General features: G+C 44.2%; 1 protein-coding gene across 1 annotated transcript; it reads right to left on the reverse strand.

Moving 5' to 3' along the window:
• Nucleotides 1–391: 391 nt before the first annotated feature.
• On the reverse strand, nucleotides 392–3382 carry SLITRK4 (SLIT and NTRK like family member 4). The gene has a single exon (XM_065901256.1). It carries the CDS (start codon nucleotides 3380–3382, stop codon nucleotides 866–868), a length of 2517 nt encoding a protein of 838 aa, XP_065757328.1. The 3' UTR covers nucleotides 392–865.
• Nucleotides 3383–15211: the final 11829 nt, after the last annotated feature.

Genomic DNA, 15211 nt, shown 5'->3' on the forward strand with positions numbered 1-15211 from the left:
TTTGGGTGCGCTCACATGGTAAGCACTTTGCTAATTTTGGACAACCTTTAAGGATTGTGGGTATTTCACATAACTGAGAACAAACTCTAATATTAGTTGAATTTGAGCCATGTTTAATTCTGATAAACATCCCGTATTTCTTCAGATCACCGCAAACGCTAGGTAACTCACTTTGATTTCTTTTTTCTCTTTTAGGTTTTATGTCTAGACAGGTAATGCTTAAAGTGTTCAAATTTATTTTATAGTTATATAATGCATGGTATATTTTAAACAAATATTTGCACAATTTAACATTATAAATCCAGCAGTTTCAAGATGCAGGGCATAAAGGTTACCGGTTTACAAATACTATCGAATGTTCTCTCTTGGCATGCTTTTTTTTTTTTTTTAAACTTTTCAGAGAATCTTTACACAGAGTTGTAACAATGCCACAAATCAAAAGGAATATTCCAGTTCCACCAACTGAATCTACGTGCAAGATGAAGGACCCAGCTGAGGTACAAACACTGGTACAGTTTTCTTGAGTTTGCTTTACAGAGCACAAAGAGACGAAGGTTTTGCATTGGGGTACAAAACAGATTTGCCTCTTGAGGTTAAATTCAGTGAATTATGTATATAAAGCATCCCTTTGGCAATAGAGTTTGCAGTATCCCCACAGGACTCCATGGTGTAGGTTTTATGTAGTAAAATCTATTAAGGGAATTCTCTTCTACGGGACACATCTTTGCAGCTACAGTTAATGAGACACCCTTGGAAACACCTGCCTCTATGCCTATTGATAATATAGTATTTGGAAGTTAGAAGTCAACAAAAGGCACTTTCATCATTAAATAAATGTCCTCTGTAGGAAGTAAGATTACATGACCTAGATCTTGTTCAAAGCTGTCTGCTCCTCAAGGACCTGTAGGTAGTCGGGGGAACTCTGGAGTTTTGCCTTCAGTTCAAAATACTCGCTGCTCTTCCTTTGCTCCACAACTATTTTACTGTGGTTGCCGCCTATCAGTGACTTCTTGTTTTTTTTGTCTTGCTGTTTTTCAGGATAGCGGATCTCAAAACCACTGACGCCTATGCTATTGTACTCCTTTTTGCTTTCGAGAAAATTCTGAATAAACACATTGGAATCCCTGCTCGGGAATAATTCGTCCAGCTCATCGATGGTGCTCAGTCTCTTCCTGGTATCCACGTGCAATACATCTTTCTCCTTGTCGGGGACATTTCTCATCATGGCTTTCTGGCCTGGAGGATCAGAAAACATAAACCCGGTTTCGGATTCTTTCAAGCCACAGGTGTGGCTCTTGCTCATCTGCTCTATGGTTTGTGGAATGAAAGCTTCTGTGACCAGTCCGTCTTTTTTGTTGGTTTTGTGGTCGTGTTTTCTCAGCTGCAGCTGCATGGAGCCGCACTCGGGGTTCCCCAGGCCTTCATGCTTCACCGTGGGCTTCTTGTTTCGTCTCAGCACGAAAACAAGAAGGCAAAAAGCAACGAACACAGTTAAGATGAGGACCACTAAGATGCTGAGGATTAAAATTGACAGAGGCACTGGACCACCAGGAGGACTGCGAATGGGCCCCAGCTGGGTGGTGAATGTAACGGCAGGTGCAGGGCTTGTGAAGGGTGCCGATGGCTTGTTTAAGAGCTTGGGACATAAGATTTCATTTTTGAGGGACTTCAGTTCGATGTTGGCAAACTGCACGGGTGTCTCACACTTCAGTTCTTTCATGACAATCCCGTCTTTCAGCTTCTCCAGCCACAGCTTTAATGCCACCAAGTCACAAGTGCAGTCCCATGGGTTGCCCTCCAAGTCGATCTGCGTAAGAGACTGCAGCTGATCCAGGACCCCGCTGACAGGCAGGTACATGAACTTGTTGTTCCTCAGGTTCAGTCTAGCAAGGGGTGCTCCTGAGAAAATGTACACGGGCAGGCTCTTTAAGAGATTATTATTTAAGTACAGGAGCTGCAAGTTTGGCATCGAGTCAAAGGTGCCCGCTAAGATTTCCTTAATCAAGTTGTATTCCAAATACAGATACTGCAGGTTATGAAGGCCTGAAAATATTTCGGGATAGAGTCTTTCGATCTGATTGCCGTTGAGATACAGCCTGCGTAAATTCGTGAGATTGCGGAATATGTCTCCCTTGATCACGGTAATCTGATTGCTGCCTAAATGAAGCAGATCGAGTCCTTCGAACTCGGTGAAGTCGGAGATGTCCACATCTTTGATGCTGTTGCCGTTAACGTGCAACTTCTTGGCATTTAAAGGTTTTGGTATCAGTTCAGACATGGACTGGATGTTTTTCTCTTGGCAGTTGACACTCAGTCCCAGATCTGAAGGATGGGTTTTGCAGAAGCAAGGTGCTGGGCAAGGTGTAAGAGGGGGCACCCTGGTTTGGTAAGAGACAATCTGGCTGAGATTGCGGTTGGAGAGGGCTTTGCCTGCCACAATTCCAGAGATCTTGGATGGATTTGTCGTTTTCGGTGGTTTGGTCACCAACCTGTGTAAGGACGTTTGGGTGGTGTGACCGTTGGGAGTGGTGTAGCCATTTTCCAGCTGAGACGGAGGGAGGATTCGCACGTCAAAATCACTGCCTGTGCCCATGGGGCATAATTCTTGTTTGTTGGTTTCTTTTAAAAGCCTTCCGTATAAGTCACTGGGCGTTTCACAGATAGCTTCCCCTATGTAAATGTTATATGGCATATTCTCCAGCCAAGCTTTTAAAGGCAACAAATCACAGCTACAGTTCCAAGGGTTATCTTCCAGTTGTAATTCGACGACACGGCCTATGTGTTCCAGAACTCCGATATAGGGGAGCTTCTGGATTCTGTTCCCTCGTATATCCAGATGGGTCAAAGATGCGAATCGGAAAATATTATCAGGAAGGAAGGAAATCAGATTGTCATTAAGAATGAGAACTTTCAGTTTGTGGAGCTTATTGAAAGCTCCGCGTTCAATATACTTGATTAAATTGTAGTCAGCCTGGAGATACTCCAAGTTCTCAATGCCAAGGAAAGTGTCAGCTCGGAGAATCTTTAATTCATTGTTGTTCAAGTGCAACTGCTTTAATGCACTGAGCCCAAGGAAGGCTCCTCCCTCAATATTCTGCAGTTTATTATTTCCCAGCTGCAGGGATACTGCATGTGAAAAATTCAAGAATGTATTTGGGTAGAGGATATTTAAAAAATTGTTTTGGAAATTGAGGTGATAAAAATTGGACCAAGGGGGTTTCAGCTGATTTGGCCTGTAGACTGAAACCTTCTCACAGTTGACATATAGCACATTCTCAACTGACACGCAGGAACACACATTGCAAATTTCCACCGATATGTCAGAATCTGCATTTGTTGAAGAAATCAGGGCTGACAAAATCAGAAAGAGCCAAAGAAACATCTTCTTGCAATCAGCAAACAACTTTATGCTTCTGAATAAAGAGAAATAATCTAAAAAATAAAAAGAAAACATTTTTTTCAATGGTCATTACTTGAAGAAGAATTTGTGCTTAAATCATACCATAGCGAACACATGGCTATAATAATTAGCTTTGTGTTCTTAAGGCACCCAAAACTCCAAGTATTCTCACTCGGTCAAACAAGAACTACCAAAAATACCATACATTTTATTTCCGTGCCTATAGTTTATACAAATCTTACATGTGCAGAACACACAACAAACAACAGGAAAAAAAGGTTGCTGATCATGCTTAAACCTGAAAATAGTTTTTTTTTTTTACTTGGACCACCAAATTTCACCCTTGAATCCAGATCTTAAGCTTCCTATTGGCGACTCAAATGACTGATCGCAGAACATCAACTATAGCACCACAAAGGAATTTCAATTTGTAAATGTCTACTCTCTAGGCTTCAGCTTGGTAAGAAGCCAGGCAGAGAAGACATTAGGGCCCTGGGTTCCATGAAGGATGGTGATGGGAGGACTGGGTGTCTGTAGAGGGGACAGTCAAAAGATCAAGATGGAAGAAACCCTAGAAAGATACTTGTCTGAGCTTCAGCCAGAGGTGAGCACATTGCCATGAATCAGTTCACTCCTGTACACTGCTCTACACTGTAAAAAAAACCAAACAAACAAACAGAAAAAAACACAGATGACCCTGCGAGGTTCTAGAAAAATAACCAAGTAGAAGACGGCCAAATTTGAGTTTCAGGTAAATAAACGGTATCTAGCTTCCTGTCAGTCATTTCCCAAGCAGGGGGGGAAAATGCCTTTTGTCTTTGGGTCCCCGAAAGCAGGAGAGAAACCTGCTTGCCCCTGCACTGCCTAGCTGATGTCCAGACAGCCTTCCCACCCCCAAAAACTGGCTCTCCTGCTTCCCTGGCCCTCTCCCATTCCTCTGTGTGCCATTTTGAACCCAGGTCCGACTGAGCTTGGCTCAGATGCCGATCTCCTTCACTTGGACCACAGACCGCCACTGCTGATGAAGAGGAGTCCACACACTACAATCCCCGGCTGGCTTTATCTGCAGCGCCAGATACATTTAGCACAGCCAATGTTTGCCCTAAAATCATCAGTTCCCAAACACCCCTCTCCCAATATGACCACCCCCTGTCCCTGTCTACAACTAAATCAAGAATCACTTAGTGGAGTTTCATGCTTAGCAAATTAACCCGTGGCTGCCAATTCCTTCCATACTGCATGCATATACAAATATATGCGATGCTTCGTGGAAAAGATTAAAAGGAACAGCAAGCACTGTGCATTTTACTGATGCAATTTTAGCCGTGTGAGTGTTTTCCATCTGGAATGGGAAGCTGGCCGCAATTTCAATATGGTTACCACCAAATATTAATTAAATAAATAAATCTCTCAGGAACACACAATGAGGGAATGATACAAGGAGAGAAGCGTCACTCAGAAACTCCTTTGTTTATTTTGCCCACGAGGAATCAGCTAGTGGTAAAACGGAACATGCCTCAAGGTAGACAATTCGTTAGCCACGACCCACGAAGATTTGCATTTTGAGTAGTTTGGTTCGGAATACAGCCGGCACTGCCGAGATGCTCCTTGGCTGTCATATAGACGTGCATTTCCCCAATTCACAGTGATAGCTTGATTGGCAGTGCAGAAAGAAGTCATAATTTTAAAGTATGACATCATCCAAACTAACTTTCATTGTAAAATCAAAATTTCACATGCTCTTTGGCCTTCCTACAGATCTGGTTTTCAACAGCTACTCTGGTTCATTAGAGTCTTTTCTTGTTACTACCCCCGCCCCGCGCAAAGAAATTCAAAAGCAACCAAACCAAACCAAACACCTGAATACCTGAATTCGGTACAAAACACAAGAACAAGGAGCATCAACAGATCCGAAATTGCATAAGGAGCTGCCCTCCTCCTCGTCATTTCTACTTTAAGTAGCAAGGGGGGGAAAAAGCGCAAGGACGAGCTAGAAGTTCCCAAATGCAGCTCGCATGAAACAGAAGCCGCAGGCAGCTGGAGGATCAAGCAAGGGAGAGGGGGAGTCGATCCGCCAAGGAGAGAGGGGAAGAGGGACTGAAAGGACAAGAGACCAAGGAGAAGTGGAGAGAGGAAGAAACAGAGCAAGGAGAAGGGAGCCCCCCAAAAGGGAAAGGGGCAATGAATGAAGCGAAAGAAACCTCATATTCACATGGTACCACTAAAACATGTACATTTTAAAATCGGAGGAGGGGGGAAGGCAAAAAGAAAAAAAGCAAACCCACAAAGTATGAGTTGAGTACCAAAAGCCATCTCTCGGGGTGACCAGGGCGGCCCGTCTCCCTATCCACCTCTCGGTCTCTTGCTCTCTGTGCCGCGCAGGACGCCCGGCTCCCACGGCCGGCCAGGACTGCACAAACCTGGCCTTACCACAAATCCGGCATCCACCCGAGCGCCGCGCCTGGCGCTCCGCTTCCACACGGAGGGACCCGGCCTGCAGGGGCCGACGACCGGGAAGGGTGGGCCGAGGTGGCTTCACCGGAGCCGGCACGGGAAACCTACGCCCTCCCGCCTAGGGCGCGCGTGGGGGGCTTCGCGGAGAGACGCGGTCCCCGCCGCCCCCTGTGCGCTACCTCGGGCCGGCAGCGACGCGGCTGGAGGGGTCGCCGGCGATGGCGCGTACCGCAATGTTTTGCCGCATCTCGGTGCCCGAAGCCGGCACGCAGCCCCCTCCCGGGTCCCGAGCGGCAGTCTCGTGAGCCGGGCAGCGGAGGCGGGGGGACCGCTCGGGATGTCGCGGGGGCCTTCAGCCCCGCTGCTCACACATTTCTCCGCGCGCTCCAGCCCCACAAGGGGCAGCTGCTGGAGTTTCCGTCGGTCTCTAATAGACCCGGGCGTGCGGTGGTTGAGGTGGAAGAGGTGGTCGGCTCAGGCCACGAGGGTGATGGCCACTGGGGCGTCACTAGCCCGCTTGTCACAGGCAGAGTGACCCCGCGGCTCCGTGGCCGAGAGCGGCGGCCCAGGCTCCCCCTTGCGCGCCCACCCCTACCCTTCCCCCAACGCCGGCCAGCCACATAATGCTGCTGTCACTAAGCCAGAAATCAGCTCAACATTCGGGCATCTTGCAAAGTCGCGCTGCCAGCGCTTGCCCGGCTTTGCAAGGGCTTTATGAGTTACCCACCGGCCTCTCTCGTATTCCCTGTCTTGCCGGGTGCCAGCAGTCTCCGACCAGCTCGCGGGCCACTGCCTGGAGCCCCAGATCTACGTTCGCCTAGAGTGCCTGCGAGGGGGACGCAGAAAACAAAGCCCAGCCCAGCGCAGCGGCCCCGACAGCCCTCATCACCCTAGACAGGACACTTTCCCTGTCGCCCCGGCCGCCAGGGGGGCAGCGATGCTAAGGACACCAGATTCTTTTGGTCCTCAGAGACTTGCGACCGCGCCGTGGGCAGGCAAGCACGGCGCGCGGGAGGCGGGAGGTAGCCACTACAGCCGCTTTGGCCACTCAGCTCGCCCCAAACCAACACGACCCAAACTAAAAATAATAAGCTACCTGCCCCCCTCCACGCGCACGCGCCCGCACAACACACTCACACACACACGCGCGCTGCCGGGCTGAGCTGGTGGAAGAGGCCGCGCGTGTCGGTGCAGCTCCCGCAGCCCCCGCTGGAAATGCACCCACCTACGGACCCCGGCGGCTCTCGCAGGGCCCTCCGCGCCGCGATCCGCGCTGCAGTTTCCACAACGGTCTATATGTGATTCGACCTCGAGCTCCTCCGCGCCCGCTTGCCCGTCAAACCCAAAGAGCAGCCCTCGCAGGCGAGCAGGCGGGCAGCGGCGCGCGCGCGCGCGCCCCCGGCCAGACACCGCGCGCGCGCACCCAGCCCCTCGCACACGGGCTGCACCTTTACATACAAGCGCTGATTCCCCGCCCCCGCCTCCCCCCCCCCCCGGGCACACACGCAAACCTACCTCCCGACACTCATGCACCTCGACCCCAGCACGTTCCCGAGGCCTCCCCCAGTCCCCCATCCAGACACCCCCACTTGATTCCTCTTCTACCCACACATCGGGAAAAACAGCGCACTTTCCCCCCGGCATCCCCCCTCCTTTTGCCTAAAACACCCCCTAGGGAGGAGCGACCCTTTTCCTCCCGCGTAGAGACCCCAGCCCCCTAACTCGGGCGCGCCAGCCTCCATCCCCCCGCCACATACACGCACAGTCGAGTCCTTTCTCCTCCCCCAGTCCCCTAAGAACCAAGGCACACACACACACACACCCGGGGCGTTCCTTTGAGAGAGCAACCAAGAACCCCGGCAAAGCCAAAGAAACAGCGGAGAGCCTGGGGGAAGGGGGGTCGAGGGAGGTAGATAGGGGCGTCGAGTCTACGCGGAATTGAATAATTCCAGGATCCAGGGGGGTGAGTCAACAACAATGACATTCAAGGCAACAATCGCACTTGGGCTTTGTATCACGGGTACGGTACCTTTGGCTAATTGTCACCCCCGCAGAACAGAGGGCTTCGGGAATACTTCTTCGGTAAAGGGCGATCCTGGATGGAGCCTTCTTGGGACCAGTTTCCTGGGAGCCAGTAGTGTTCGCACTACTCCTACCTGTCTGCGCGTAAGGGGCTGGGGGCTTTAAGGCAAAAGTGTGAAGCTTTAGCCCAAAGTGAGACTATTTAGTGGGTTTAGGTGACGGGTTAATTCTCTGCACCTCAGGACTCTGCGAGCCTTCGGTGTGGAACGGGTTAAGCGTGGTTGATTAAGGGGCCGGGGGTGGGGAGAGGGGACAGGGATATAGGAAAGAAAGGTGTGGGACTGAGAGAGATGCCGCACTTGCGACCAAAAGAAGAAAAAAAAAAATCTGCTTTAGCTACTGAGCATGCCCAGTTCCCAGCTCAAGCCCTATAACGGAGGCATTGTGAGCGTTCCACTTCTCCTGGCTTTGGTGGTGACCGGGAGGGGACTTTGGTTCGGGAGGGTGGCGGTGAATGAGAGACTTTAGAGAAGGGGGACAAGGTCTGGAGTTTGGGGGCTGCGCGGAAGGCTGTGGGAGGAGCAAAAGGAAAGAGACCTACGGGATGCCTCGGGGAGACAGAAAAAGAGATGAAACGGACTAAGAAAAGTCACTTCAGTAGCCCCGTCATTGTCAATGTCTCTACCAAAGAGGCTTTAGCTGTTGAATCTCAAATATCCAGAGGTTGCAAATCCAGCGTGTGGGTTGTCCAGGCCCCATTTGTTAATGCTTCCACAGGAGGGTAGGGATATCCTGAGGAATGGCGAATATTTAAACCAGTTTCGTGCAGATAGGTCATTCAGTTAATAAGCCTAGTAAGCAAGCAGATGTACCTGTGGGGCGGGGGTGGGGGGGTGGGGGGCTTGGCCCTCATTTCAAACACCTGGCTTTCCTAACCACAAAGGCTAAGACGGTCGTTTCCTCCCCTTCCCCCAACCTTGCTGTTTTCGTAGGTGCAAAGTAAAGAGAGCTAAGTTATAAATGGCAAGTATTTCCCCAGGACATTTCAGCTAATACTGCAGGGTCCGTTTCTTCAGGACCTATGTTCTGCCTAATCCACTTATTCAGATTGCAGTAGCTCCAGCCACAATACGGCGTACCCCGTACCCAGAAATGCTTTTGCTTAAAAATGAAAAACTCTTTAAAACTAGCAATAGCTTTGAAACCAGCATTTGGCTGTCTTCCTGAACTCCTACAGTTAAACATTTACCATAATTGGTTGATGTTTAAAGGCCTCAAATCTAGACCAAAAATTCCAATGAGCAAAGGATTTATTACAACATTTGTGGATACTGTCCTACCTTCTATAGTATCCGTAAGATCTATTCATATATGTTTCAGTTTTTTCATTTTTGTCATTTCACGGGGGCTGCCTTCCGGATATATTCATGCAAATGTTTGCTTGGCATGGCATGTATACAGAGATGTATGTACAATATTTAAGTGAATATTTAAATAGATATGGATATATATGCATATTTCTTTATGACCTTGGTAAATATTGCATCTTTCATAAAGAACCCTTCCCCCCCCATTGGCCTTAAAATTTTCATCATCTTCTCCTTTAAAAACAACCTAGAAGCAGAAATCGAGTGGGCAGCAATGGTAAAATTTCCTGTGTTCAATAGTAAAATCTATCATGAAATAGCATGGCTTAAGGAAACACTAAAGGATCCATCCATAACAACGTATGTACTTGTACAGCTCCTCTTAATAAGGTGAAATTTGTTTCCTCCATAGGTAGCAGCTGCAGTATGTTGAAAAATCCCTCTACTGCTGTACATTTGAACAAAACAGATCCTGCTAATTAAGAACTCACATTTGCATTATTTCGTATAATGCAATTTGAAAGTGGTAATGGATACCAAAACAGGTTGGCATTTATTCTAACTGCAAAGGATTCAGGAAGCTATAATATATTTTATCAGGATAGGGGAATTGTTTGTCCTTTACTATAAATGTTAACAAGATTCAATAGAATGAGCAAAAAAATTTTACCTGAAAATGTAATGCACATTCCAAGTACTGTGATAGCTGAAAAGGCCAGGTTTGGACAGTAAATATCAGATGACTTAAATGCCTATCTTTATTTAACTTTAGAAACTGTTCTGAGAGTCGACTATATTTGACTGCAATAACTGTGGAATGTTCTTTTTCATATAGGTATGGAGACAGAAATCTGAAAACAAGTACAACTAGAACATCAATAAATTACAATCAATAATAGCACTAGGAACTTAGTGATTAATATCCAGCTTATTAAAATGAATGCTTTAATAAAAAATAGTTTGCTGTTTAAAAAATGATAAAGGGGATCCTCATAAGAATAACATAGAAGTAACAGCTTCAATGCTTTCTGCTTTTTTTGCTTTCAAAATAATTTAAAAACCCGGTCCGTTAGCCCTGCAGTCTCATTTCTGTGTCCTAAAACTACACTTGATATCCGTAGAGAACAATAGTAAACTAAGGGAAATTTCTAGCTTAAAAAGGAAGCAAATGTATAAGTAAAGTTTTAAGAAAACTCCAGTACTGCTTATGGCAATCTGAAAGAAAAACAAAGTTGATGTTCTTCCCAAAATATATGAATACGAATATTGTGAGACAGATTTGTAATCGCCTCATAGTTTTCCTACAAATGTTCCACCGTACTTAATCTTGGCTTTGCAAAGAATGTAACTGGAACCATAGGACTATGCTGATCGACCGTGTCTCCCTCCTTCAGGGCAAATAAACAACTGCACCAGAAACTTCACCAAGCTCCTGGATATCCTTAATTCCAAAGGCAATTTTAGTCAATCAAACACTTCCAATCAAAAGTGATTATAACACCAATAAAACTTGTCCCTAGTCAGTAGTCTTTCACTTTCATTGTTTTCCTCATTTATTCTGCCTTGTCCTGCTGCTATTTAAAATCAAATGAGCTAAAAAAAAAAAAAATCAAATGAGCTTTCATTTTGGTGTCCTGGTATCAACGGATCATTCGGTGTATCCTAATTTCGAAAATGTATTTATACTCTGAGAGTTAAAAAAAAAATTGTGAACTTAGCATTTCTCTAAGTGCAATACAAGAAAGTTCTTAGGATGTTAATAAATCTTCTGGAAAGAGACCTTTCTGTGATCAACTAAGTTTAGAAGACACTTGATTCAATAAAGCTAAACAATTCTTTTAAATTTGGAATTTCTCAGCAAATTCAATTACATTAAAAATGAATTCTGACTTATAAGGGGAAAGGGATAGAGCATGTAGCATTTCTCAAACTTATTTGACAATGGAATCCTTTTTTTTTTTGGATCACATACACTTTGAGAAACCTTGTACTAATTGCTCAATTTTGCAAACTTTATGGAATTTAGGAGCTGAAAGGTAGCTTTCAGATCATAAACTAATCCATAACAGAGTAGCTACTATTGAGTCCCTCTTCTTCTAAGCCACGTTGCCTCCAAACATTATTTCATTTAGTTCTCTGAATCATACTACAAGGGAGAGATTCTTCTTCTTTAAAAAATGAGGTTCAGGGAAGTTAATTAATTTGCCCTAGGTCACACAGTAGCAAATGACAGTCAAGATTTGACCCAGGTCTTTGAGGTCTTCCTGATACTTCACACTTCCTTGTCCACAGAGGGATCAAAGCACTTTTAATTTTGAAAGCATAATTGATTTTTTCCCCAAAGGGAAACCCTTGGGACATAAATGTTTTGCAAGTATCAAAGTATTAATACTCAACACTAGAATAAACCAATAAAGGACATGAAAAACACTTGACATCAATTGTGCACAACAGGGTCTCAAATCAGCTGATTTTACCCTTTGCCAATCACGGGCTTGTTTCATCCATCCTGCTCTTTCAGATTTCATACCTGAGTTGATTCTGAACCTGTGATAGTGTCTCAATGGTTCCTTATTCCAGACAGTTGCCTTTGCTACTGTCCAATGGAGCCATGCAGAGCAGTAATGTTCATCCCTAGGCTTATTCCATCATTAAAGACAAAAGAACTGTTATCTGATAGGGCACACAGTGAATTGGAAGAGGTGAGATTAGTTGATTAACTGATTAGATTAGATTAACCTGACCTTCCATTTTGCCCAGGCTACCTCTTTAAATTACAGCTGGTAACCTGTGTTTTGTTTTGTTTTTTAAAAACCTAAGGTGTCAGCTGTTAATGTATTAAAGTCTGAGTACTCTAGGCATTGGATGATCTTTCACATCATATCCCATTCACAGATTTTTTTCTGGAGGATTAACAAAAAGAGTACCTGTTCTGAAGGATCTTTGTAATGTGGGCTTCTAATGAGTGCAGTACCTGTTCGTTTGGCTCCCTAGTACCACCTATATTTTCTAGAATATCATTTTTCTAAGTCACAGATGCTGATATAATAGCAGCTGTTCTGTTTACCCATTTTCTTTCTGAGTATTCCCTAATTTAAAGAAATCTCATCTTTCTCACTCACTGTCAAAGATTAGGGCCCAAAAACAAGCTCCACTGCCCTCAGACAACTGAAGATAATAAAGACGGTGAAATAAAAAGTAGGAAGTTAATAGCCAAACAATCTACTGTGAGAATTACTCCAATGGGCTGTACAAGTTCCATAACACCAACCAAAGCTTTGTCAGAAAGACAGAGAGGTGATGAGAATCCTTCCATTTTTACCATGCTCAATTCTATCTGGGGAACCAGAGTACTGTCCCCAGCCGGCAAACCTTTTTCTTCATTTTGCAAAAATATTGACAATCTTTTTTTTTCCCCAGTACTTTTATAAGAGTATTCATTTTCCTTAGAAATGTAAACTTAAAACCTTCCTTCAAAATTGATCTTGTTTCCAGACCCTCCTCTTTTATTTTAGAGATTCCTTCCGGATAATTCCAAACATGGGGCCAAATCAGGGGCATAAAACAAGGGGAAAAAGACATAATATGAAGAGATGAGTGATGGTGTGACTGTATCCCAATTACTATATCAAAAATAAAATGTAGCCCTTTCTGAGGCTCAAAGGGTGAGTCAGAGGAAAGCAGAACATCTGCGTAAGCCAGTGTCATGTATCTGTGATTGGTTACCTTCTTTTTCAGTTCAAAATTGGAGCTTCCATTTCCCTGACCTGACTCAAATTGAATAATGTCTACCCACGAAGGCCTACATGAGGAAACTGTCCTCAGTCACATGCTAAGGGATCACGGTATAGGAAAATTTGTCATCACAGAGAATTCCTGCTTGATCTGTTATGGGCATAGGGCTGTTGTTAAGTATAGAGTTTCAGGGGTTAAAGGGACCTTAAAATTCTTACGGTTTAATCACTCTCAGTCAAAGCGGAAATCTTTGTCAGATGAACACTCATTGCTTGAATACACCCAGTGATGAGGAACTCTCTGAGGGTCGAAGCTTCAGTGAATCACCTAGAAAATTACTTACAGAATTTTTGAGATCCTTACTGTTTTGTAAATGTAAAAGAAACATAAAATGAAACCTATCAGGATTTTAAAGAATGTGAAATTCGGAACCACATGGGATTGGGTGGAATTCTTGCTTCACTATTTGATAGTTCTATGATTTAGGGAAGTTAACTTTTCTGAGAATTCATTGTCTCCTCTGTAAAATGGGTATGACAGACTCAATCTCCCTGGGTTTTATGAGGATTAACTAAGATAATGTTACAAAACACCTAGAATGGTAACTTTCTGACACAGAGAATTATCATTTCCTTCTATTCATAAGTAGAATAAACTTCTACATATACAGAAACCAAAGAATGCAAACTGTGTATTCGTTCCCTACCTGAGTCTATCTAAGGATGACGAGTAGAAGAGAGTGATGCGATTATTTGTTTGTTTTGCTTATTTTTAACTATTTCAAAAGCTAGAAACCATTATTTAAAAATAAATCCATGGGTGCTTACACTTCCTGGCATCCTTTAGTTACTCTTCTAATTTCATCTATTATTAGCTTTTATCTATTTATTTTTAATTAATTTTTGGCTGCGTTGGGTCTTCATTGCTGTGTGCAGGCTTTCTTCAGTTGCGGCGAGCGGGGGCTACGCTTCGTTGTGGTGCACGGGCTTCTCATTGTGGTGGCTTCTCTTGTTGCGGAGCACGGGCTCTAGGCAAGCAGGCTTCAGTAGTTGTGGCTCACGAGCTTAGTGGCTCCGTGGCATGTGGATCTTCCCAGACCAGGGCTCGGACCCGTGTCCCCTGAATTGGCAGTAGGATTCTTAACCACTGCGCCACCAGGGAAGCCCCCTATTATTAGTTTCTAAATGTTAATTTCAACAACAACCTCTGTAGAGCTGTGTTATAAACACCATCATTATTTTGAAAAGAGTCTTGCTTGCCTAGTCTATAATCTCATCTTCTGGACTCTAGACCCACAAGAAGTGGGAAGTATCATTATTTCAACACAGTTCCTCATTATGGCCCTGGAGAGAATATTAAAAATATTTTTTTTCCTGAAGCCTGTCACTGAATATCTGTTTGGGAAAACAAAGAGAAAGGGAGAAAGAAAAGGGGGAAAAGGAACCAAAGTTTATTATATAGTTGCTATTTGTACGATGTTATTTGTAGCGTTCTTTGTAACATATGTGCCAAAAAAAAAAAGTTCAAGTGACTTAGGGGCACTAATTTTATCATTTTATCTATAGAAAACATGTATTTTTAGAAACATAATAACTTGAAGAGCTAACGTTCTTCTATCCATATGATTATTCTGTCATAAGAGTGGCATATGTTGTTTTTAGAGAAAAGAAAGTCAGATCTGACAAGATATGATGCATTTATATCTAAGATCATCCTAGTGTGATAAATTATGTAATTAATTCAAACTCAGTCATCCAATAACTATTCCGACAGTTACAGTGTCCATATGCATGTATCTGAGCTACTATTAATTGACTTTTCTCAGAATATTCATTGCTAGAAATGAACTCTAACTTATCTGGATTTTATTTGTAGCTCCCTATAGTAAAAATATTCTAATGTAAAAAACATTCAAGGTATGACCTCTAACTAATGTATTTTTCAGAGAGTAGAAGTTGTTGGGCATTTTACTTCTACTTATAGTTGAAACTATTCTATAAAATTTCATTTTTATTACCTTTATGGATGAGAGAATACCCAGGAAATCAAAACTATAGGATCCCAGCCCTCAGAGCAATGCAAAAAAATTACAAATGGACCATATAATGATGACTCCTCTCATTTCTCTGCCTGCGTGCGTTTCAGGAGATGTGAGTTTCCTGAGCCTTGAAAGGAGAAGGGTCTCATTGATAGTCACTCTGATTTTGTCCTTGAGAATCTGTCCTACGTGACA

Source organism: Phocoena phocoena, chromosome X, assembly GCF_963924675.1.
Source record: "Phocoena phocoena chromosome X, mPhoPho1.1, whole genome shotgun sequence".
Classification (NCBI taxonomy): domain Eukaryota; kingdom Metazoa; phylum Chordata; class Mammalia; order Artiodactyla; family Phocoenidae; genus Phocoena; species Phocoena phocoena.